The sequence below is a fragment of the Lonchura striata genome, chromosome 2 (assembly GCF_050655825.1).
Source record: "Lonchura striata isolate lonStrDom1 chromosome 2, ASM5065582v1, whole genome shotgun sequence".
Taxonomy (NCBI): Eukaryota; Metazoa; Chordata; class Aves; order Passeriformes; family Estrildidae; genus Lonchura; species Lonchura striata.
The window spans coordinates 87,914,748-87,941,661 of NC_140704.1; the positions used below are offsets into that span (position 1 = coordinate 87,914,748).

At 38.0% G+C, this 26,914-nt stretch overlaps 1 protein-coding gene across 1 annotated transcript; it reads left to right on the forward strand.

Annotated features, from left to right (window-relative positions):
- Positions 1-1,976: 1,976 nt before the first annotated feature.
- Positions 1,977-22,926, forward strand: SPMIP7 (sperm microtubule inner protein 7). The gene is given in 4 exon segments (XM_085561460.1): positions 1,977-2,024; positions 2,741-3,081; positions 3,632-3,773; positions 21,144-22,926. Coding segments are annotated over 4 exon segments (690 nt in total). The 3' UTR covers positions 21,303-22,926.
- Positions 22,927-26,914: the final 3,988 nt, after the last annotated feature.

Genomic DNA, 26,914 nt, shown 5'->3' on the forward strand with positions numbered 1-26,914 from the left:
AGTTCAAAAAGAAACTTCTTTATCATATAGCATGCCGATGTTAAAAATGCAGTATCTGTTCAGTAAGACCAAAACTTCCTTTAGAAGGCTCAGAAAACTCAACTGTAATTAAGACACCTCAAGAAACATGCTCCACATTGTCCTCAAAATTTTTAATTAATCAGTTAAATCAGTTAGGGTAAAATATAGTGCCAAAACTGTCAACATTAGTAAGTAAGGGAAAAAAAAAAAAAAAAAAAAAAAAACACAAAAAACAAAAACAAGAAAAACAAAAACCAAAAACAAAAATAACCCAGAAAAAAACAACATTTAGTGACTATGTACTAAAATACTGCATACTCACTTTTTTGTTAGGGAGTAGAACTTTGAATTCATCTCTGATCACAACCAGATGGTTGAATAAGAAGATCCAGCATCTATGTACACTAATTAAATAACCTAGTTTAATACTACCAGAAAGCTGAAGCAATTTACTATGTTCCAGTTTCAAAACCTGACTAGGAAGCAGAGACTGTTCCCCCCACCCTGGCATGCAACTTCTTTGGCACATGGGAAGGCGAAACACCCCCCTCTCCAGCACCCTCTGCTCATTTTTGTGCAGTAAAGGAATCAAATTAAATAATCCTTTAGCTTTCCTGCATCCATCTGCAAATTCATACACGGATGGAGGTTCAGTCCCACTGGGTGATCATAGGTGGGTGAAGCGCTGGCAAGTGCAAAACAAAACCCACAGGGGAAAGCTCCTGTATTATGGAACAGTGTCCTAGGCAGCAACACCAGCTTAAAACTACCAGGCTGGGACGAAGATGCTCCCAAATAACCAGCGACAGGACCAGAAGAAATGGCATCTAGCTGCGCCAGGGGAGGTTTAGACGGGATGGCAGGGAAAATGCCTTCACTGAAAGGGCTGTCAGGCGTTGGAGCAGGCTGTGTGTATTGCCTGCAGGAGGGTGGGCAGGAGGAGGAGGTGAAGGAGCAGGAGGTGGCCCGGGAGGTGGCCGCAGCCCCGCTGGCACCTCAGGGCAGGCACAGCGTCCTTCCCTCCCTGAGCTGCCCGGGCGGAGGCGGCCGCGGGGCTTTCCCGGCCGCAGCGCCCAGCTCTGCGCGGCACCTCTGGCCAAACAGGGAAGGGAGGGGAGCACAGCAGAGGCTTTCACATCCTCAAACCCCGGGGAAACATCTGCCGCTGCTGGCGCCGCGGTGCCGTCCGAAATTGTCCCGCCGCTGGGCTTCGTTAACTTATCCCAGCCCATCCCCGCTCCAGGGGCAGCTCCTCTGGAGCAGCCGGGCTTGCGGCAGCCCCGACACTGCGCTCCCTGCAGCTCTTCCTTAAAACAGTAGAAACCAAGGAAGTTCTGTCTGCGGAGCTGAAGAACTAAAGTGCTAAACCAGACACTGTCCTGGGCATCCATTGCTGTACTGCTCCGCCTTCGTTGCACTACTACAAAAAGACGATTAAAGTGGGCATTTGCATGCTCCTGAGGCATTCGAGTATTTCCAATCTGTGCTGCAGTAGAGAAGGGATTTTCTGAAAGACGAGGGAAGGAAAAGAGGGGACAGACACGAGGAATTCTGTGGGGAGTAAATAATGTCTGACATTATTTAAATAACATTTCATTGGAAGATTTGGTATATTGTTACTTTTCCAGAGAATGAAAGTGGTTGTTTATGTCAAAGCCTCAAGAATGATCCACAGGAATCCTGAAGCAAAGTAAAACACAGACTTAGCAGAGAGGACTAGCCTAGACACAAAACCAATTCATCCATGTGCTTCTTTAGGCATGGATAACTTCACAATGTTGACAGCAGAAATAATTCAGCCTTCCTTTGCAAATTCACTTACCAGGATAAACAGGAGAGAATCCCTGTCAATAAAATCCAAGACAGCTTAAGTGTCATTTCATTTTACAAGACGAATGCAACAAAATAAGAATCATCCTTATGATGTATTCCATCCTGTGCCTTACCTAGGTCCCATGTCTTTACCTCTCCTGTCATCTCTTTTTAAAGCTTTCCATGAGGAGGTAAGAAGGTAGGGAGGAAAAATTCAGTCTGCACCACTGAATGTAATTTCTAGTGTGAAACTGATTATATTTTATATGGGAATTACTGAGACTCAGTAAATATAGACACCAATATGGCATTTTAAAAGCTTGTTACTGTAGAAGTCAAGGTTTGGAAGCTTTCTTTCACTCAGATAACTGTATAGAGACTGGACACAGTATGTATCAGACAGAGTTCAGTGTTTTCAGTGTGTTGGCTTAGCCTTACAGTGCCCACACTGCATATAAAACATTCTTAGCTGTCACTACAATCTGTTGTGTGTGTCCCCTTGAAGGAGTACATTACAATGGTAGGCATGAACTAAGTTTAACACTAGGAGAAATTTCATTATGAGGTGTTTTTCATCATTACCAAGCAACAGAAAAAAGCTGAGCATGCAATGGACATACCCTTCCTGTGCCATACTTGATAAAACTCTTTTCAGGAAAAAATTCAGTACCTGAACACTGCCATGCTCTTCTATACACTTTTTTTTCCCCACAGAATGGCCTCTGCTTTTATTGTGATTTATTGGCTGGGACTTGAGAATCTTGGAGAAACAGGATCAAATTGCACCTTTTAAGTTTGCTGCACACAAGGAAAATAGAAGAGAATGACTGTTTTCTGATGGATCTGAAAGTCAAGAAAGTGCCTTTGGAAAGTTCTCAAAGGCCTTGCCAGTTGAACCAATTTACAGGATGATCACCAATGGTATCCAAGTCTGTTGAAGAAGATGTGTATGTCTGTTATGAGGGGTCTTGAGAGCAATCATAGTTCTGCCAGCTTTGAAGAGAGAACAGTAATTATTTCCTTAAATTCTATCTAGAACAGTAATTATTTCCTTAAATTCTATCTATTGCCCCTCCAGTAGGGGCAAATTAGCCTTTATTTCTACCAGGATACTGTGCCTTTAATAGATCCCTGCTCAGGTTTTGTGAGTCCAGCAGCAGGTGCTGAACATCAGCCCGGAGTTGGAAGAGCTATTGAATCCCTGGCAGACTGCAGTGATAGGAAACCTCAGCAGCATTCCCACCACATGTGAAAGAGTCCAGCCTGACCACAGGAGACCTCCTGGAGGAAACCAGCCAGGACAGAAGAGGCAAGTCCAGGGTATGACTCAGAGATAAAGTAAACTATTTTTTTAATCATCAGAGAAACTGGTGGAGCTTAACAAATAAATAAAATGAGTTTCTGAACTCCATTCCCCTGGGTCCTAAAGGAACAATCTTGTAAAATTCGTTTGTCCTGGATATTTGAACTAAAAACAACAACTTCAGTAGACTGTTTGTATGACTCATTGTTCCTGCTGTAGCAAAGAAGTACCAGTCAGCAATTTCTAATGAGAATTCTCTTGCTAAAAAAACCCCAAATAATTTCGAAGGTAATTACTATTTTTTAAAAAATCTATTTATGTAAAATGTGAAGTTATTTACCATAGTTCTAATGAACACCTACTTTAATGCAAACTAAAAAACCCAAATCACTCCAAAGTTAGAAAATCCGCTGGATATTTCTGTGTACTTTAGTATTTCCTGACAAGTTGCAGTGCAGTGTACTTAAAGACTTATTCCACTATCTGGTTAATCAGAGAACAGAAGTTTTTGAAGACTGGCATCACATATTGGTCGAAGTACCACATTACCCTCTTATATCAGTGTCTTACAGATAAATTTGAGTCTGATTATTTTGTAGTGATTGTAGCACCAAAATGGAAATTCACTCCTTATAAAGTAAAATTGTCTTGATGGTTTCAGAATTTTCTGATAAAAATTGTGGAAAGCAGAAATACCTACCCAGGACTTATAAAGATAGACATAATTAACAATAAGCAATATGTTTGAAGTTAATTTCAGTGACTTTCATAGAGAAATGCTCATTGCAGCTAGAACAAAATTTTATGGTATCTCACTCTACATGCTCATAGATGAGGGGAGGCGTTTCTTAGAACATGGTAGCTAAATGTAAATTAACTCCTAGTTCCATGTTGCTATGAAATAGTGCAGTTACTGCACAGTTAACAATACTTTATGCATGTTATTGTCATCAAAAGGTCTCTAAGTACTATAAATTCTGGCAGTGGTTTTGGTTCCCGGTTTCTGTCTTCAAACTTTGCATTTTAAATCACTTCTTGCTTACTTGCAGCCATATAAAAGAACTATAAGGAACCCAAGAAACCACAAGGGATAAAAAATAAACTACATAATTTTTCTTTTTCTTTTTTCTTGCCCATACCATGTAATTTTCACTCTTTTTCATTTACTGTTTTCTTCATTTACATATGAAAATTAGACCACAGACATCAGTCAGAAAAGTTCAGCTGCTTTTTCCACAAGCCTCTGGAAAAGTCAAGGGGAAAGAAGATTTGAGATAAGCAATTTTATCTGCCCCATAATTTTTCCAATGCAAAGAAAACCAGGCAGAGAGAGAGACATACTCTGGCACATAGAGACACACCTGAAATGAACACAGACAAAAGCTGAAACTGAACGATATCAAGTCCGTAATCTGGGTTACAGTCGAGAAAGTGTTCTGAAATGGGTGACTTTCTGATGTTACTTTCTTCGGGAAAGTTCACTATTAAATTAAAATGCTGACTCTGCTGAAGTCAAACTGAGCTCAGGGATAAACCTTGAAACAGATATAGTGCAGCATAAATTTCTTAAGGAAGTGGTGTAAGTGTTCTTCCAAACCTAGTATTCATTTACAAGTTTTTCTGTGATGCTGAGGTATTAACTTCAAATGTGTATATATTGATATAAAAAGTAGATTAATTTTTAGGTACAATTTTTAATGAGACTGCATAAACAAATTCCAGATTTTAGTTTATGATTCAGAGCCAAACTACCAGCCTCCAGGCATGTGATCTAAGTTGCTAACCTTTCTAGATACCAGTCCCAAGACATTCCACAGCTAAGTCATTTGGGGAAGTTGTGCTGAAAGAGAGATCAGTCAGGCATTTTGTAAGCAAATTCTACAGTCACTTTCTCCACTGTGTCTGGGATGAACATAAAGAAAAGGAGAGAGAAGCAGCCTTTGAGACAGATGAGCTGTGGTATATAAAACATCTGCAGCAGACAGGAGTTCTCTATTGTGAGAAGATGTAGCGCTGTGGCTTTGACAGTCCACAACTTTAAACTTCTCTAGCAGTTTTTGCATCTACTGAGCAAAGCAAACTCTGAAGCTCTGTAATAGCAATGCAAATGTGAGAAGCTGATGAAGAATCAGAGAAAGGACAACAGCTGAGGAACTATTCTCCATGTATTCTCAGTCCATACAGGGGAGGTGCTCTGTGCTAGTAGACCAGGCCACAAGAGCGTTTGCCTGTGGAGTCCCCTTCTCTCACTCATATGACAACAGAATTTTCTAGCCTTTTCTCTGTGGTCTCAAGTTTTCATTGCAGTGATTAGGAGGAGGATGACCTCAGAATTTGACCATACAAGTGTTGTACTGGGGACTGAGTGATGAAGTTTGTAAATATTGTTCTATTTGTAGGCCTTAACACAGAGGTTTTGGGGACTGCAGAATAAACCAGGTTATCTGACAAATCTGATAAATAGCAGAGATGATTTCTTGCCCCTGCTGGAAGCTAACACATCTGAAGACACAGTTTTCTCCAAAGCTGGGAAATGAGAAATAGGAAATACTACAGTTAACTTATAGACTTGGTAGTTACCATTTTTTAAATAAATAAATAGTTTAGTCATGTTGCTACTAGATTTTTGAATTTCTCCAAAAGCCAGCGTAGTCCAGCATTTCATCCAAGACTGTGGATAGTAAAGTCATCATCCTTCCTCCAAATATTTTCCAATCATGCAATGATTTGTTGATCAGGGATTCATGACCAGGAAACTGTGTTTTAATAGACATGGATTCACAGATTTATCTTCATGAACATATACATTTGCTATTTGAGAACATCACTTACATTCCAACTCCCTACTTACAGCTAATTTGTGAATATGTTAGGCAAAAATATCCTAGGCCCAAATGGGTTATCTGGAGGTCTCTCTACCAGTGGTCTCTACCCATCTGGAAAACTGCTTATTTATGCCTTCCTTCTATCTGTGGTCTTCTAACCAATTATTTATCCATGAGAAGATCTTTTCTTTCTTCTACTGTATCTTTAAGAAGCTCAGTTAGAGAATTCCATGCAGAGCTTCCTGAAATAGTTGTGATCACATTCTATTAATTTCCCTGTGGCCCTTGTATAGGAAGAGTTCCTTTCCCAGTGATTCCTCTGCTGAAGCAGTAAGCATTTTCACCACAGTAATCATTACTCTGGAGAAGTAATCACCACATTGACTGAGAGGTATCTCAAGGTAGGATTCCAGCCTCTTTCACATTTCAAATATTGATAGAAAATTACCTTAGGCAGTATTTAGGTACTTAGTAAGTTAAAAGTTTTGACTGCCTGTAGAAAAAGAAGGAAGAAAGTTTAATCAGAAGCAAAAAAACGTAAAGTGAAAAGAAATGTGCAACTTGAAAAACACCAAATGAACTATTTACGGACATTCAGACCTTGACAAATTAGATGTCTGAGCAATGACCAGCCAAATGAAGTTCAACAAGGGGAAGTGATGGAATCTGCACTCTGGCTGTATGAACAGACTGGGAATGAGAAGCTGGAAAGCAGTGCCATGGAAAGGAACCTGGGGGTCCTGTTTAATGGCAAGCTGACCATGAGCCAGCAGTGCCCTGGCAGCCAGGAGGGTCAGGAGTGTCCTGGGGGGCATCAGGCACAGCATCACCAGCTGGGCAAGGGAGGGGATTGTCCTGCTCTGCTCTGCTCTGCACAGAGGTGACCTCCCCTTAAATGCTGGGGGCAGTTTTGGGAGCAACAGTATAAAAAAAAATATAAAAAAGACATTAGACTATTAGAGAGTGTCCAAAGGAGGACAAGAAAGATGGTGAAAGGTCTGGAGGGGAAGCTGTATGAGGAGCTGCTGAGGTCATTTGGTCTGTTCAGCCTGGAGGAGACTGAAGGGAGACCTCATTGCAGTTACAGCTTCCTCATGAGGGGAAGAGGAAGGGCAGGCACTAATCTCTTCTCTGGTGACCAGTGAGAGGACCTGAGGCAATGGCCTGGAGGTGTGTCAGGGGAGGTTTAGGTTGGATATTTGACAAAGGTTCTTCACCCAGAGGGTGACTGGGCAGTGGAACAGGCTCCCCAGGGACGTTATCACAGCACCAAGCCTGAGAGAGTTCAAGAAGTCTTTGGACAGCGTTCTCAGGCATATGGTGTGACTCTTGGGTATGGTCCTGTAGAGGGCCAAGAATTGGACTCGATGATCCTTGAGGATTCTTCCAAGTCAGATTATTTTGTGATTCTGTAAAAAATGACCTACAGCATACTCAAAAATATCTGTGCTAATACATAACCATAAAACAATGAAATGTATGATAGCATACTGCCTAATAAGCTAATAGGTCATCTGGAAATAATGTAAAAAACTTGAAATAATCTCTTTAAGGATGATTGCCATTGAATAAAACAACTGTGGTTTCCCGAAGGGTTAGATTATTTATTATGCCTACAGTTACGTATTTCACTTTGCATTTGTTTTTCCTTGCCCAATAACAGAATTATTTCATTGTTAATTCAACAACTCTAGGGGTTTTCTTTTGTTGCTTATTTTCCCATGCATGTCCTCTCCAATATAAACTGGTGGGGTTTATGCTTAGTTACAAGTAGTTTTCAGGAAGTCATAAAAATGTAATATGTTATCTTTATATTCCGTATATAAAGAGAAATATAATAATTAACCAAAGAATTAAGTAAAGGAATCTGGAAGAGTTATTTGAAGATCTTTTACTTGTCATTATCTGTTGCTAGGCCCACTAGAGTTAGTACTCCTAATTTTAAAATATAAGGGGTCAAAAACAATGTACAATGCCTACAAGTCAAATACTAACAGTGAGCTATCATTTCTTTTTAAAACAGTTTCTGCTTTTGTTTTACTTCATTTTATCTTCTTTTTGCTACTAAAGAAGCAAAAATGCTAGCAGAACATATAAGACTACAAAAAATATCCTAGCAATCAGAATTTCTGCTGTTTAATGGTATTTAGCATAGGATTAATCTCATGAACTTTAGTTATCTAGAAGCTTGTATCCAGTCTGTGCCTTTCACTCCACTTCTCCTGTAGACAGTGAAGAGAAACTGTAGTTTCCAAAAGGGCATGCTGTACATCTGTCTTCAGTGCCTGTCAGGGGCATGATGTGCCTGCTGTCCAGTCTCTGCTTATGTTTCCTCTCACTTAACTAATTATTCAAGTTCAGACAAAATAAATCTCTTCACCACTGTAAGCTTATTGGGGGATTGGGGGAGAATCTACCTCTTTCACTTAGTGAGTGAGACCATTTAAAAGAAGATAATCCTGTGAAACCATGCAATAACTACTTTTTCTCCAGCAAGCAGCATATAATCCCTGGCTTTTCATTTCCCATTAAAAAAGAAAGAAGTCTATGCTTTTGTTACTTTCTACATCTACATCACATAGTCCTTATTATTTATCTACCAGTGTAATTAATTAATGATTATATGGAAACTTTTTCTCTACTTTTTTTTAAAACTTGTTGATCTAGAACTTATGAAGGAGCTCCTTGGGATAATATATTTTCTTCCAAAATACAGCCTCCAAAATCAACAGGGGAGATGCTGGATTATCCTTTCCCAGTATTTCACAAAAAGAAGATACAATCCCAAACCTAAGATAAGCCAAGTCAGTGAACAATTTCTTTCTAACTGTTTTTAGGTTTGCTAATGAAAGGAAGCCTAAATTTTGTATAGTTCATACACACAAACCCACAAAAATATTTTCAAGTAAAAATAGTCTCAAGTGCACATTAAAGGTCACCACCACATGCCAGTAACTGCCTCATACTATTTCACATTTCATATTTTTTCCCTAGACCTCCCTGTAAATTGATACAGAAGACATGCAACATGCATGCAGAATGTAAGAACAGAGTACAAGAATATTGATGAAAAATTGGTTAAGAATGAAGCTCTACCTTAACAAATCTCACATTGTTAGTTTATGAATTTTAGTTAGTTTATGAATTTTAACTGTAACAATTCTTATCTTTAATAAATTAAAATTCAGTCTTGCTATTGTTTCTGATTGCTGCCTGAAAAATCTATTAAGTCAGATTAATTAGCTAATGAAGCATGTAATTATGATTTTAGGTTGTTGGAGGCTTCTGGAACAGATTTCAATCAAGATCTTTTACCTCTCCACAGAGATCTGGTGATTTGTAAATTTCAGGTTTTGTGAATATTGCAGTTGTCTGAACAGTCCTTTTACGAAGTCTGTGGGCAGTTAATTATCTCAGAGGACTTACATTCAGCAGCATTCTATAACTAGAAAAGTTTATATATTCAGTTAATAACTACATAAAAATATTTTCTGCATGCTTCTCCTGTGAGAGAGTTAAATATAAAATGAAGAACAGAAGAAATGTAAAAGGAATGATTGTCATGATTTCATACATCTGATGTTTGCATTAAGACATGACATCTGTGAAAACACCATGGTAATCATACCCACACACAAACTCAAGGGGGTTTTTGCTGTCTGTCCAAAACAATCATTTCTGCATTAGCATCTTATATATACTCTGTATTTCACCTATTCAAATCTATCTCAGTGAAGCATTTCAGATGAGTCCAGTAAAAGGTCACAGAAATCTTAAAAGGGGTAAAATAAGAGCTAAGTTGAGACAAAGAAAGAAAGTTGTTCAAAGTATGATAGAAAAATAAGAATATGTCTCCCTTCCAACTATGAGCCAGAAGGTTTGCTCAGGCAAACTCAATGGATAGGTGAGTTACTGGGCAGAGTCAGGCATACAGTGGGGGAGACAGGTACCTCAACAGGGTGGAAGAAAAGCACAGATAGATAGATAGATAGATAGATAGATAGATAGATAGATAGATAGATAATGCTATCATGGTTTCTTGAATGATGATCTTTCAAAGCAATATAGTTGTGCACAGTGAGAGTTGCTTGCAGGGACAGACCAAGAGAGAAATTCAGACCTAATTCAGATGTTAAATTTTCCTGTGTTTTCAAGAACTCAATGAAATAAGTGTTGTTTGAAGGGAAGAATTAAATTTTAAAGAAAACTTGCTTATACTGTCTTATGAAATTTACTGAAGTCTTATTATTAGAAGAGGTTAAAAGATAAGATTCTGCCTGGTGAGCTGGTTCATTTAGCATATATGCCAAACTAATAATTCACCACAGTCTTTTACCAAATTCAAATGGCACTGCATTATTCCAAGAGCAAAACTTTGACTTGTCACTACCTGTCTTTCGGGACCTCATAAATATTCTATCAGAATATTCTGTCTGGTGAAAAAAAAAAAAATTATCTATTTTGTATTTAAAAGAGCAAACCAAAGCTCTCAAACCTGTCATATCCCTTTGTATATATAAGTACAGTGTTCCTGGGTTGTTTCAACTTTTTTCATTTTTGATTAAGCCCAAGCAGTCTCACTCTCATTTTCTGAAACAAGAATTGTAGCTGGACTTTGTTATTTAATCTTAAGGTATTTTCTGGTGCCAGAGAAGAGTGTATGCTGAGTCTCCTTTCCTTGTGGGTATCTCCAAATTTTTACCTGAAAACTAGAACTCAGAATCTGTTATGTCCACTTTGTGAGAGTATCCCAGTCTGATCATAAGAATAGCCAAAAGGATGAGAGATGAAATATTTTTATCTTATTTCCTTTTTTCTCCAAGCCTCTCTGAACATATGTATTAGAGCTGTCATTTGTTATGTGCTGCAAGTTCATCAGATGATTGTTTTCATCTTGGGATATGCCAAGCACACAGGGCCATTCATGTCTGTGTTTTTTTCTTGTGGACCATTTTAATAAATAACTAGAATTTTGGAGCATGCAGTGTATAGTTCAGCTGGCTCCACCAGCTGTCTTATGAATAATGTACATATCTTTGATTTACTTTTTATCTGCCGTGTTGGTGCAATAAATTTTGAAGATGGTGCTGGTGTAGACTTAGTCTAACTTAACCATGTTCAGACTTCCAAACTTCACTGCACAAGCACTGCACACTATGTTTCACTTCTTAGCATGATTTTGACACTGCCTCTTGCATTCTTGTTACTTGGGAAAAGGGAAAAATGGAAAAAGTGAAAAATCTGATCTTGAGTGAAAAGAATGGAAACATGTTTGTTTTCAAACTATACCATACTTTCATACTTCAGATATTTCCCATTCTTTCTTATTAATGTTCTGTTGCATGTTTGATAAATAATATGATTTGACTATTGCCATGTCAAAAGTGTGTGATTGTTAACTTTAGTCACTAGATGGCCTTTGAGTGTGCAAAAGCTCCCTGAATGCTATTAGAAGACTATACTTTTAGCTATATCATTCATTTTGAAGATTTTAAGCTATTCCTAAACCTGTCTTTAGTAGCTTGAGCTGCTATTAGGTGCTTATTTGCAAATTTTTAAGAAATAAAAATGGTAAAAGCAATAACTTAATGATAAGAATTAAAATAATAAAACAAAAGAGGAACCAAACTGTTTTTTTAAATTTAAACAGAATTTCTCTTTGCATCAGCCTTTCCTTTACATCAGCATGTGTGTCCTTCAAATGGTCTTCCCCAGTTCACATTAGTGAGAAAAGTACAGAAGAGATACTTCCCTGAGTAAAGAAGAGAGTCAGAAGCTGTAGAAGTATTGCCCTCTCTGTTCTGAAGAAAAGACTTGATGTTGGGTGTAACTCACAGTCAGATCATGCACTAGACACTCCTGGTTGTTGGGAGCTGCCTTGTGTATAGCTGGAAATTTTGAGCTACAACTTAGATATGTTCATTTATGTTTCTTACATCTGTTTTGGGATGAATATATATATCCTTTTGCAGTGCATCAGATGCTGTAACCTGTGTGGAGAACAGCACATCATTCTTCACACAGCAGCAGGTTCACAGTTAAAGTGAGTTGCTAATCATTATAAGGTCATCACATTTGATCCATATTGCTGCAAACAAGCCTATTAATCCCAAGCTTTTATGACCTAATGCACTGTTCTGGTTATTTTATCTCACCTCCTGCACAAGTCATCTGGTTTCTCAGAGCCTGCATCTAACTTTTCTGCTTGAATTATGACAAAAAGAGTTTAAAATGGTTATTGAGAAATGGCTGTGCTTTCAAAATACAGCACATACAGAATAAAATGTAGCACTAAACAGAGATGTCTGGGTTGCGGTGAAGTTATAGAGTAGTTAACCCTTGGTTCTGCCAGGTTGTACTGCTCTTATGGTGGAACTTTGAAGAAGAGAAGCAGATGTGTGCACTCTGCTTCAGGCAGACATCCTTTCTAGGACTATTTGCATCACATGGTATCATGGAAGATTTGTAAGTCTGAGCAAGTGATTCCTGTTTTGCCTTCTCTGAAATGCTGCATCTAATTTTTCTGTTTTTTAGTGAGTGAGGCTATGGATTTCATTGATTTCTGGCAACAGGGAGACCAAGATCTCTGTGATTTGAAAGATTCTGACATCTCAAAGCTCAAAAACACTCAGTTATGAAAAACTCAATTCCATCTGTAAAATTTTATTAATTTTTTCACACTTATTGTCCATCCATGACTGTTGGACATGAAGATTGCTATGATTTTGAGCAGAAGAAAGAAGGAAGTCAGCAGGCATAAAACTTTGCCTATAATTTGTTTTTCTCATTTTGTGTGTTCACCAGTAGTTTTGGAAAGTTGTGTAAAGGCCGTTAAACTCAACCAAAATGCTTGAAAAGTCATCTATATACTTTGGAATGAGAAGCCTAAATATGATTTGCAAGTATAAAGCTCTCTTAGTAAATAGTCACTTTCACTCTCACAGAGTAGCAGTAGCACTTCCTGCTTGCAGCACTTGTGCAACAGCATAAGTGCCTGGGCATTACTCCAGAGTGAGACACTGTTCTTCCCCAAACCATTTAAGAAAGTGGTTGCCATTCAAATTATTAGCAAAGCTGAAAGTAACTAAGAGTCATCTGTCATGTAGCTGCAGAGACAAACAGGAAGAGTGGTGAACCTGGGCATGTTTTTTATGTTAGCCTTGCACCCACCCTCTCTTCCTTTTGGCAGAACAGGAAACCATCTTCTGTTTTTCTTCTTTTTTCTTTAGGAATTAGAAGAAAGATAAAAGTCTTGACCTGTGCTGTAGTTGAGCCTAAAAGCATCTAATACAAGATCAGTGTCGTGAAGAGCTGCTGTGCATATATCCAACACTCTAGATAATATTCTCAAGTCCTTACCATGCAGCTTGGAAGACTTGCAGGTGCAAATCCAGATGCCAAATGATAAAGTCATTCACCAAATTCTTATTGGGAATCTATAGGACAATTAAGAATGAAACTTCACATATCTTGAGCCCAAGCCTATGCTATTTTTTAAAATGAACTCTCATATTTAGGCTTTTAAAATAGTTCTTTGCTCAAACTTGGTTTTGTAATAATTAGGACAAAGTGATGGTCATACTTCTTAAAAATTAGGCTGAAATAAACATGAAAGTTTAAGAATTACAATCATGTGTTACCCAGCTTTTCTCAATGGTTCAGATATGGAATAATTGTGGGAGCTTTCAGCATATTTAAAAAGCCATGTCATAAACATTGTGATCCATCTTAAAGTGCTAGATTTATGAATATGAACTTATTCATAACTGTGTGGGTAATCTGGTGTCAGTCTAGAATGATCAGTGAAAATTGCCCAAAGAGAGCTATGGATGTGCTATTTGGATCAGACTCTTCATCTTTGAATGTGACCAAAAATCCTGGATCATAATTCAGTTCTTCTTCTCTTCCAGGCTTTCATTAAAACCTGTATTTGGGGAAAATCATTAATGGCATAGTCTCTTGAGGTCATTTCAGCCCTGGAATGTAGCATCATTCTTAGTATCCATGGTTTGTATATGCACTCCTGAATTTGCATTAGAATGAACTTGTTGCTCTTTTTCATCCCCAGATATACTGCAATGTACGCCTAAAAACTGGAATCTTCTATCATTTCTTTGCTAAGGGTAGCATGTTTTTTTTGAAAAGTGACAGTCAAAAAATTAGGCAGCTGTTGTGGAAGAGCATTCTGAAAATCTCTCTCTGATGAAGACCTCTTTCACCAAGAGACCTCATAAAAATTTTTATAAAACTTATCATTCCATTGTACAGCTCTATTGGGCTACATTGTCAGAACACATGTGGTGTAGGCTTAAAACTTATCTTTTTATCCCACTAATGAACAAGGTTCCAAGTTGAATGCATTGATACATTTTTGTATTTTCAATGTATGTTGCTTGTGTGATTTTTTAGGTATACTGGATAACAGCTGCCCAGTGGCTCAAGTGACTTTTGTGGGATTTTGAAATGCACCATTTTTTTGGTGCATGTTTTCATTTTCTTCATTTTTCCCCCTACCTTCTCTACTTGTCTTTCAACTGTAAACTCTCTTTTATTTGCATTCTTGTTTTTTCAAACCCATTAAGTGTAAATTCCATTGGAATCAGTGAGTTAAAGATATCTGCTTAACAAGATTTCCTGAACAGGGATAGGATTGAAAATCTGTTCACATATTTTGTAGAACTGAGACCTCTAGGATTTCTTTTACCAGACTTTAATCTCTGAATTGATTGTGTCTGTTTTTCTTGGTTATTTTTGCTTTGTTTCTTAGTAGTTTGATTGTTTAATAATTTCCTTATAATATAAATTTATTTGTGGAAGATGAATGCAACATTTGGCTATATATGTCACATAACTACCCGTATATTGGTTAAATAAGCAAATGAGTGCTAAATGAGTATGTTTTGTGCAGCTAGCCAGGCTTTCAAAAATAGCTCAGCAACCACACATGAAAACCAGAATTCTGAAAGAGCTCACATTCTGAGTGCACGTTGATTGCTAAGCTCCTGTTAAAAGCTGGCCACAAACACCACAATCTGATCTCCTGTGTCTAACTGCTGCTCCAACCCACATATGTACCAGGGACAAGGAGGACAGTCCAAATACTGGAAAAACATTGTGTTTTCAGGGGAAATTGTGCAGCAGAGCTACAGTGACTTCCAGGAAGGCTCAGACTGATAAATTCTCTGAGCACTTTTGAGAGGAGCCATGTTATTAAAAAGTGAAAATAAATAATGACCCAAATAATTGTTTCTTGTTATTAACAACTACTTTGAAATACTGTCTTTCTTATTTAGAAGTGCATTTTGAACTCAACAATTTTGAAAACTGTAGAAAAAACTGCTTTTATCGGATCGTATGGGTTTCCAACATAATCGTCTGCTGTTCTTTTCTTAAAAATATTTATATCCGTATTTTATTTTGTATAACTCTACTTCACTCCTAGCCACCAGCTTTTTTCCTCTGTTGACTTCTTCCCTGATCAGCTACTGAAACAAGGTTATGCTCTATGTAGCATTTTAGATTCTGCAGGTGTTTTAAGAGTCAATGGAAAAAAGCCTCCCACGCTTCGGTGATGGGGATTTCCTCTGTAACATTCAGGGGTTGGGCTCTGGTCTGACAGGCACAAATAACTCTTCTCCCTGCTGTTGTTGGAGCTCCCTTGCACCTTCAGTGAGCTGATAGAACTTAATGTAGTAACAGTGTAGCACATTTAGTGCATTCCAACATATGCAGAAACAGTTCACATTAATCCAGGTTTATTTCCTATATCTGACTTGTGCTTTTCTCTTTAGCATGTCTTTGGTGTTATAACACAACAACTTCATGATTTACTGCAGTGCCTATTGGAATCTGCCCCTTGACATTTGACAAAAGCAGTTAGGACTGTCATTATGTTTTCTTGTTCACAATAAAAGCCTCTGCCTCCCCAATCAAGTAAAAAATGTGGCAGTCACCAGTTTTTCAAAACTTTCTGCTCATTCCTCAGCACTCCTAATTCACAGTAGAGGGCAGTGCTTACACAATGCATGTGCATTCTCACCAAGTGTTAGTTGCATAGTAGCACTTTTGAAACATCAACTAATGCATTGCCAGAACACTGGTAAAACAGGTTGCAATTCTGGTTTTTGACAGGTACAGACTGACAAGGCTGAACTGACCTGTCCAGCGCCAGAGGTGTTGTGTGTGTGAGGAAGACAACAGGATCTTGATTGAAATGGCAAACATGCAATTGCTAGGAAGACAAAGTCCTAAGTGTTTCAAGTCCTGCAGTTCTTGCACAAAGATATTCTCTGAAATTACCCTTTACTCATGGTTTCTGAGGTACATTGAGCAAAATGTTACTATCACACCAGGATATCTGTAGTGGCTTCTCATATTTCTTCAGTGTAGTTATTTTCCAACTGTCTATGTGCATGCATCCCTTGGAAATTCAAGTTATCAGAAACCTCACAGGCCACAATTAGCTGGGAAAAGGACCCTCTGCTGTCTTGCACCTTGCACAGTCATTTCCAAGGGCTGCTGTAGAGCTTTCTCACAAAGATTCTTTCTTCAGAAGCTGACAGCCTGTTTAGTGGTTCACCAGTTTGACTCATTCAGCATGTTGTGGAGGCAACTCTGTGTTGAAATATCCTACTTTGGCATTTTCCCAATGAGATTTTATTGCTGTCTTGAAATGCTTTATCGCGTCTGAAAAATATTACCCCATACTACAAAGGAGGACTAAAAATTCTGAAAGCAGAAAAAAATTGTTTGAAATTGTAGAAGCAAAGTCTTCCTGTTCAACATGATTCAAAATATTTGGGGGAGTTGCCATTTTATGCTTTTTATCTTTTCAGGAGCCCTAAACCCATTTTTAATGGGTGTTCCCTATCCTGCTTTGATGGCTGAAGGAGATTGGTGTGAAATGAAATGCAGAATGCTGTCATGCTGCATTAATGCACTTTGTTTTGTCTTCACAAGCAATCTTAGCTATATTCTTTCACAACACGAGGGAGTGTATGACTTTCCTGACACAGGATCATGCCTGAGACATTTTTACCACAGGTTCTTCTGTTTGGCAAATAGGATCACAGAGGCAAAAAGGATGCAGAAGGGCACGTATGTGTTACATTTGGAAGAGAATTTGAGGTGGACACCAGTTGTGAGCTTTATATACTGTGAGTGAGATCTGAGAGGCCTATTTTATTGTAGCAAAAACCAAAAGAGGCATAATAACTTCATATCGTGATTTAGTTATATTGCATTTATACAGGAGTGTTTATAAGAAAGAGTAAAATGTTAGGAACTCTTGCTTGTAAGTGTTAAGGTAAGAATCTACCAGGTATCTCACTAGATGGAATTTTTACACAAAGACCTTGGATACCACCATTGCTCAAGCTGTAGTGAGAGATTCAAGGTTTTCAAGAATTACAGATTATTTAGAGGAAATTTAGATTTTACTCCCATACAAACAGGTAATGTGGAATTTACATGGCAAACCTGGGCATGCAATACCCTGGAGGCACTCTAGACCATCACTTCCATCTGCTGTTTCTGAACAATATGTATCCCCTGTGAGTCCTGTGTTATAGGGAATAATCTACCTTACACGTCTCAAATACTAGTATGGAGGGCCTGCTAAATTAAGTCCACATTGATCTTCCTGATCATTGCCAGGAAATAAAAATCTACAAAGACATCCCAAGATGGTAAAACTCCACCTCAAATGCACTGTCCAGTTCTGGGCCTCTCACTAAAAGAGGACATTGAGGTGCGGGAGCATGTCCAGAAAAGGGCAGTGGAGCTGGTGAAGGGTCTGGAGCACCAAGTCTTATGAGGAGCAGCTGAGGGAGCTGGGGTTGTTTAACCTGGAGAAAAGGAGACTCAGGGGAAGCCCTATCCCTCTTTACAGCTACCCAAAAGCCAGGTGGGGGTCAGTATCTTCTCCCAGGTAACAAGCAATGGGACAAGAAAATATGGCTGCCCAGGGAAGTGAAGGAGTCACCATCCCTGAAGATATTTGAAGGACATGTAGATGTGGCACTTGTGGACATGGTTTAGGGTAGACTTGGCAGTCTTGGGTTAACAGTGAACTCGATGATCTTAGAGGTCCTTTCCAAACTTAGTGATTCTACGATTCTATGGACATAAAAAGCAGAGGCACACCAATGCAGAGGCAGTCAGAATCATTACAATTCACTTGAAAAATCTTAGTGCCTGCACAGATTCAGCTGCCAACACTATATATTTGTTACTGTTAGGACCAAGAGCTGCTAGGATGATAACAAGGAAGTGTATGAACAAGAAAGATGTCATGGTTACAGAAAGAAAGCTTGATGACGGCAGCATAACCACAGAGGAGTTTTGTGTGTTGCCCAGGGGTAGGCTGGCACTTAGTTGTTTTCTTCAGCAGAAACAATGGGTTAGCAGCTCCTCAGAGAAAGCACACAAGAGCTAGACAGCGTGATCCAAAAAAGCAAAAGCACAAAAACACAAAAGGGTACTTTTTTAACCTATGTTTCTTCTGCTTTATCACCTACATAACCGCAGCATAGTTTTGCATCTTCTCTGCAGGTTCCCAGGAGAGCAGCTGCTCTACTGTAGTGTAATCTTGCTTACTTTCCTGGTACCTTTTAGCTTCTCTCTATTCAGCTCTCTTCTTTTACAGAGCCACATTCATTCCACATATTATGAATGTACCTACATCTGTCAGCTCTTTCTAACAGACAGTCTAGAACAAGTCTTCATCTTGGGTCATTTCTCAGATTGACTTTTGAGTCGCATTTGCCCATTTAAGATGCTTTTGTCCTTTCTTCTACTTTTGCAAGTTTCAAAGGTGAAAAGATTTTATCAATCACATTCCACACAGTTATATGGTTATAATTATATTATTATAATTATAATAATATGACTGTATAATAATGCAGTTGATATACTAATATATAAATATAAATATATAAAATATTAAAACCAGTTTATATTAATATTAAAAATATATAGTTAATACTATACTATAAAATATTATGATTAGTACAGTATAATGATTATGTGATTTAACTTCAAATAGGCTTATAAAATGCTGGAAGCTATTATAGGACTTCTTGTTGTCATCTACTTCATTTTGTGACCCCCGTAGACTTCCAAGGAAATCACTGGAATTTCATGACATGTGGCAGACATATCTTGCTACATGGCCCATTATCAGGCTAATAAAACTGGGTTCACAGTTTGACTGATTCCTTCAGAGTGGTATCAGATGTATTTTCAGTTTTGAATGAACTCATGTGCTTACTGTCACAACATCCCAATATCCACTGTGTCCCTTGGTGGGATCCTGATATACAGAGAGAATTTTCTACAGTCATCTAATGTGCATGTAACCTAACAATTGTTTGCTTTGACATGAGAAAGCTAATTTGAATGCAACCCATTTTGGCCAATTCTGAAAACATGTTCTACTATTGTAAAGACTTTTCAAGCCACTTGTTGCCCCTGCACAGCTGCTGTCAAGACAGAGAGAAAATTTGTTCCTTGCCCAGACAACCACTTAGTGCTTCCCTATAGGCAGCAGCTCCCCAAGTTCTACAAAACCTCTGCACTGATTCTACAAAGCCATCTTCTCTGGAGAGTTGTAGCCTGGAGCCTGGCACAGAGAATGTAGCAGTGTATGAAGGTATGGGTTAGTGCAAGGTTACTCCAAACTGAGACAGAGAATTAGGTGGTCCTTCTGCTAACTATGGGTGCAAGGACTACAACATATACCACCAACGCTCCCATGCCAAATACAGAGTCCTGTGTTATAACTCTGGTAGGTAGATACAGATTTTTGTCACTACATCTACTATTCTGATGAGGAATTTCAGAGCCAAGTTTCTCACTACAAAAGTCAGAGATACAAAGTCTGATAAATTGTATCTCTCATATATGTCCATTTGCGCATCCCATGCTGAACTTGGTTGTAGAGAAGGAACTCATCAGCTGCATGATACTAGTAATACGTGCATGATACTAGTAACTCTATGCACTTAATAATTAAAGAAATTGTTTCTTTTTACACAGAGCTCAGGGAAATGAAGAATACTTGTGAAATTATTTGAAAGGAAGCACTGCTATCAGTTATATGGTGTGAAGAACCACAAATTACTAACAGAGGTGAGGTGTATAATCCCAAATATTTAGTTGATTCAGCAGAAGAAACAGCTTGTTTTAAGTCTTTACCATGTGTATGGTCAATGTGAATGTATATGCATACTTCATGTGTGTCCTATGTTTAACTGTATAATCCAACAGTGTTCTCCTTTGAGATGTCAATAGAGAACAATATCGATGATGTTCTCTGAAAAACTGAGTTGCAAAAAAAGGTACTATATTGAGGTTTTATATAGTTTTATTTCTAATACTCATGGATTATCTGAATTCATATTATTACCTATTTTTTCTTTAATTTTCTCCATCTCTATTTCATCTTGCAACAACTGTTATCAAAATTTTCTTTGTGCTGCTTCAGATAAGTAGAGCTTTTTTTTTTATTCCATATTTTTAAGGAACTCTGCTTTTAATTTTCACATTAAAACAGCATCAGAATTAACAAAAGACTTTCGTTTTCCAAGATGTGGTGCATACTGTCTCAGTTCAGTGGTTCATTCACACTAGGATTTAAGGTGGTATTTCTAAGCAGTGTTGTTAATACTCCCTCTTAATAAATTCTAAGGGAAATTTAGAGAACCTTAGAATAATTTGGGAAATCATTTATGTTTTAACCCATGAGAAATCACACCTGTTGGCTTAAAGTCTGTTATGTAAATTCTATATTTGAAGCTGGAAACTAAATATGAGCTAAATTTCTATCACAATTTTAAAGATTATTTCCTTGCTTTTTGTGCTCTATGCAAACTCTGTAATTAATTTTCTCCTTTGTGATTAAATGTTGCTTCTAATCATGAATAGCATACAAATAATAAACATAAACAGACTGAAGAAAAAAAAATTGTCTTAAGAGCTCACCTTTACAATGTCTAACCAGAGATTTTGGCCCAGATCATCAGCTAGATCACCATAAAATTTTTTCCCCGACCCTAAATAAGCTATGGCAGTTTATACATTCTAAGCACTTCTCATTTTATTATTGAGAGATTTTATAAACCATCTTTGATAAGCCCTATCCATTCTAGAACATATCTATAAGTTATATTTCAAGCCTATAGTCATTTAATTTCTCCATCCCCATCCCCCTTTTAACTGTTTCCTTTAGCACTCCAGATATTCCTGGATACATTGGCAAGGTTCATTGGTCAGCAACTCACCCAGCAAATTCTAATCTTCCATCAACAGCCCCATCAGTAATTGCAGGAATGCATGGGTAGGTATGAGGCATATTTCTCAGCTTGTTCAGAAAAATTACAAAGAAAATCATAATTGCATTTATTTAGTTAAATAACAATTTAATGTTACACATGACATTCTATTGGCTTAAAAAATACAGAACAGTTGGGGTTGGATCCTACCACATTATTTTAATGCTGAAAATCTGAAGTCCTTTTGAGGCTTTAGAATTTTTCTGGAAAATTTTATTGTGTTGGTAAAGTGACTTCTTTTAATAAATGTTTTTGATTTTTTCAAAGAGGCCTGTGTATGTCAAAGTTATCAATTCCCAAAAGAAAACTGTGTGGAGTTTCTCAACTGGTCTCGGCAGACTTAAGCAACAGGTATTTGCTATAAAAAAATGGTTGTTAAAAATGGATGGGTTCAATTAAAAGACAATGAGAAGCAAAGTCATACCATGCCACCACACTGATGTAGCCTGGGACCCTGTGATTTTGAAGTCATTACAGCTCCCTATCACTATCATGGCTGCCTCATGAAGTGAATTAATAATCTTTCTTATTTTTCCATACAAGGCTGGTTAAAACTGGGGGCCAATACAAGTATTTAGATGTCTAACTTGTTGATTTCAAAAGATCTGGGCACTTCAAAATTGCTGAAAAATCCCTTTCCTTTTGTTAGCATGAAGAGCTTCTGATGCTGGCAAATAACTAACTTAACCTTTCTCCGTAATAGCTTACTAACTATTTATTTCTCCTCTCTTCTTTATGTTTTTGTGCTTTAGATTCTGTTTTCTTGTTATCTACGGTGATCTAAGATATGGTGACACTCTTCCAAGTTTCCATGTTTTCCTGAGAAATTTAATTAATTAAACTTCTAATTAAACTTTTAATTTGTCTTAGGACTCTGTTCACAGCACATCACACTTTTTTTCAGCACTGTCAGTGAAAAGTATCCAGAAAAGTCTCGAGGACATTTACAGAGCTGCATGGTTTTTAAAGAGTCCACCTTGTCAGGATTTTCACTGTTTTGATGAATTTCCTGACTTACTTTTCTGCTGCCCTCCATCCAGCCACCTCTGTTCTTTTTCTCTTGTGGTTATACTTGGAAAATAGGCAGTTACCTGCAGTTATGGGCTGTTGTTGACAGGGAATGGAAAGATGCAACAAAGTCCTGAGACTCCATAATCTGAAAAAGCTGAACTCAAAGCAGTCTCATGCAACTCTAAATTGCTTTTAAATGTCTCATACAAATAAAAAAGGCAAATGCATCTTAGCAAAGATCACTGAAAGACTTCATTCGGGTATCAGAATTTAAGAGCAAGAATGAAAGCACCACCGTGATATGAAAAAAACACTTCAGTTACTTCCTTTTACTTTACACAGATGTTACTGTGGGTGTAGTGGGAGGAATTTTCTTCATTTTTAATGTATAGCAAGAACAGGGTTCTCATTCTGTGCTAATGGACACTTTCCAGGATAGAATCTCCTGACCTTTTTGAAGTAGGTTGTGTAGGAATAAACTAGTGAACATAATCACATCCAGAGATTACAGAGCAGGTTTTGCCACCCTTAGCCTGAGCAAATGTACCTATATGGTACATCTCCCTGGGGAGATAGCATCCCTGATAGCAAAATTTTAATAGGTCTATGGTCCTATTTGTGGAGTAGGACCATAGTCCTTAGTGTTCACTGAGCTAAAATGGAACATTCTAGTTCTCCATGGAACTGCTATATATAACTATGATGGAGGCTGAGGATCTCCCCTCAATATTAGTTACCAATGCCCATAAAAGAGACATACTTAACTTGTGATTCCTTCCCTTTATAAAATAAATCTTAAGAATTCCTGCTGATTTCAGGGGTCACAGGTCAAGCTAGACTGTAGTGGAGAGGTGAAGAGAGATTATTCCCGTAATTTGGGGTCAGACAATTCCCTGTACATTTAATCTAGAATATGATCTCATCCTTACCGTTTTTAAAATGGTGGCCCCTTTGTCTCTTTTCTCATTCTCGACAATGGTTGTAATAATTTCTCAGAAAGTATCAAGTGATCGCATATGGTGGATATTTTATAACTGCTGTCTGTGGGAACCCCGGCCTTATTCTGGGTTCCCATGTGGTGGTGAAATTCCTCCTCCAACCCGTGCTTCCAAAGAAAAACTGCGCAGGCTCTTGTTGTTCAGTCTCAAGGCAGTTTATTGTTAGTTATCTAAAAGATTGTCTTCTCGGGCTGTGGCTGTTTGGTCAGCGGCCCGGGCAGACACACACACACACCCTGACACCCTCTCTGTCTGCTGTCTTCTTCTTCTCTCCCCGCCCAGGGCTGCTGCTATCTTTTATATAGTATATTGCCTATTACATGTTTATAGTTTTCCCCCAATACCTACTACCTATATTACAAAGTGCTTTTCTACTCTAAACCAATCTGTGAGTGCCAACATCACCAAGAACATGGAGGTAAGGAAAAAGAAGGAGGAAGAACAGGATCAGCCCACTTTCCTACATCTTAGAACTTCTGACCCCCATGTACAAAGTAAAAACCCCCCTGTACAGATGCTAAAACCTCCCTGTACAATACTAAAAAAATTTCCCCTCTACTTTGTAATTACTTGTACTATACTATCTAACCTTTTGTGACTGCTTGTTCCACCTCCAAAGTTGGTAATTCATTCCATGGCTCAAACTCAAAATCACAGCTGTTTCCAACTGCCTGCCAGGGTCTAGAATGCTCCTGACCAAGGCCTGAAACCTCTAAAAATGTCTGAGAGACATTTTGAGTTCCCACAGCTGTCTACAACATATGATCAATGTCCTGAAGACAACTATAGGTATCAAATGGAATCTCTTGTGTACTGCTAAGCTGGTCTAATAAGTATTCCTGTCAAAAGTATCAGCAATATCAGACAGACCAGGCAGCATGCAACCATTTTTGCATGGCATTTCTATTGCATGGATGTGCAGCAAAATCCTGTACACCAGTGTCAAGTGTTCTGAAGTCAACAGGATTGTGTAGGGTATGAAACAGTATGGTTTTCTCATGTTTGAATATGAATAGTGTTTTTATATGCCAAGCTTTATTGGTGTATTTTTAATCTATTTTTATTTCCAGGTAATCCCAAGGTGAAGACAGAAAATTATGTTTTAAAGTCCCCTTAGTGCATTTAAATTCTGGCAGATTTGTTTAGGTTTTGCATAGGAAGGAATGCTTTATGTGTTGTTTTGTCTTGTGTCCATTGCTACCTGGAAAATACAAATCCAATTGTATCTCAGGTTGCATGGAAACCCATTGGTTTCATCATAATTAATCTAAGATAGTGCTAGATTTTCTTTTGATCATTGAGAGAATAACTTTCTTAATTATTGAGAGGATTGAGAAGCAGCTTTAAGCAAGTTGCTTTGAAGATTTCAAAAGTTATCTCTAGGTCAAAAACGTTTTTATATGTGAAGAGTGAGTGAACAAAAATGTCTGTGGTCAATTCTGTGTCAGCCATGAGAACTGGTTATCTAAAGCAGAGGTGACAGATTTTTAGAAGGCTTGAAAGCCAAATCTCCAGCATGACTTTCGGGTACCACAGGGCCTTATGTGCTTGAGAGCATTTGGCATGATCATGGCAGGTCTGCATGTGTACTGTGCACGTTACTTGTGAAACAGCTGTGTGTGTGAGTGTCTGTGTCTCTCTGTATGTCTTGTCTGTGTGTCTAAAGAAGTTCTTCAGGAAGATTTGCCACCATTGATCTTTAGGGGGCTGATTCTAATATTATGGAATATTGCAAATTATTAATATTCTCTGTGGCCAATGGGCATAAATGTTGGTGAAGAAAGCAGTGAGAGGGAAAAAGAGAGAATTTTTAGGAATATGAGAGCATGTTTTAAAATTCCTTTTTACCCTATATTTATGTGACTGCAAATACATAGCAAAACATAGAAGTTGACTCAGTAGAAGCACTTTTTTCTCAACTCCAGTTAGTCCTCAGATTTCTTTCAAAGCAGAATAAAAAACTATTACAATTTAGAGAATGCCAGTCCCTTTTACCTGGATAAATGAGAGGGTCAGTTTCTGACAGTGAGAAGGAAGGAAATGTAAGAAGATGTGCAGATGCTTTAAATACAGAACAACAACAACAAAAAAAAAGCAGAAGTGGGTGTTTTTGGTAGTCCTTATTGCATTATTCTCATATTTATGACTTACTAACATTGACAGTTAAAACCATATTAAGAACAAGAAGAGACATCATTTAAAGTCTTGAAACTTGTCTGTACTAGATTGCCTCATAAAGTAAGGTTGAAAATGATGCTGTACCTGTTCCATAGATGGAAATGAACATTTGTTGTATGCACACAGACACAAAAATGTAAACACACATATGTGAATGTATTATTAACTACGAAATTATTACAGAGCAGGAGCCCTTCTCAAGTTTTCTGAGTGTGCCTTGCAAAGATGGTTAAATGTCACAGAATGAGATTCTAGCCCTCAACTGTCTTTGTGTGTGTAGTGAATAAAAGGAGACATGTTCCTTGGTTTGGAGGCTAATTAAGAATGTATGCCTTACACCCATGCCTAAATTCTTTTATGCTTAATCTGAATAGGGAAAATCTAAACATGGAAGATGGAGGACCTCTACTTAAGCATTTGTCTTGGTACTGTTTATTTTCTGATGTTGTTTTAGACAACATGAGGAAGGAGCATGACAGAGAAAGAGAAGATCAAATGAAAATTTGTCAGTCAGGAAGTTCTACTGTGCTCCAGGGGACAAAATAGTGCAAATAGTTATTCTAATTCAGACAGCCTTGCAGATTCCTCCACATTTTCTGTCCTGAGGTCTGTGGTATCATCTGAATAATCTATATTTCTTCTCTATTACCTCTAAGTCTTGTTCTTCTCCAGTACAGGCTTCTCCAGTCTTTTAGGTACCTACACGTGTCAACACGTTTGTGGCTTTTTCACAGCCACATAGGGGCTTTCAGTGAAGGATTACAAAGTCCACCAATGGTGAGAGACCCTTTCAGGACTATACTAAAGACTTAATGAAAATCCTGAAAGGTAGGGAGGATAAACCACAGAGCTAAAAGACACAAAATCCTCAGAAGGAACTAACGTTCCTTAACAGAGGGATTAGATCCTCAGCAGCAATAATGGGAACCAAGCATCCAAATCCCTGACATTGCTGTGCAAATCTCAGTCACAGAGTATCCTCAAGCCCCTAGGGAATGTGAGATGAAAGCTAAGAAGATACTAGGGTATACCATTTCCCCAAATAAGACTGTAGAAAGTTGTTTATCCTGAAAAGAATATCAGTTGTTGAAATGTCAGACTTACATAGAAACTTCTACAATTCTAGCTTTCTGTATTTTATTGTGCACAAGTCCCAGATTTTTAAAAGAGATGCTTCTCTATATGCATTAAATTTATACCTAGCTTGTACATGTGCAAAGTTATAGCATATGTTGAGGTGGAGGAAGGTTGAAACATACTTTTGCCTTTTGTTTTTCTCCATTTGGAGCTACACATGTATACAAGCCAGTGAATATTTTAGATGAAAACATAGCCACTTTTGCAAGTTCAGCTTATTATGTCCTATCAAATTATTATGTACCATTTAAAAATATTTGCAGATTTCTTACTGGTTACAAAGGCTGTATTGTTCTG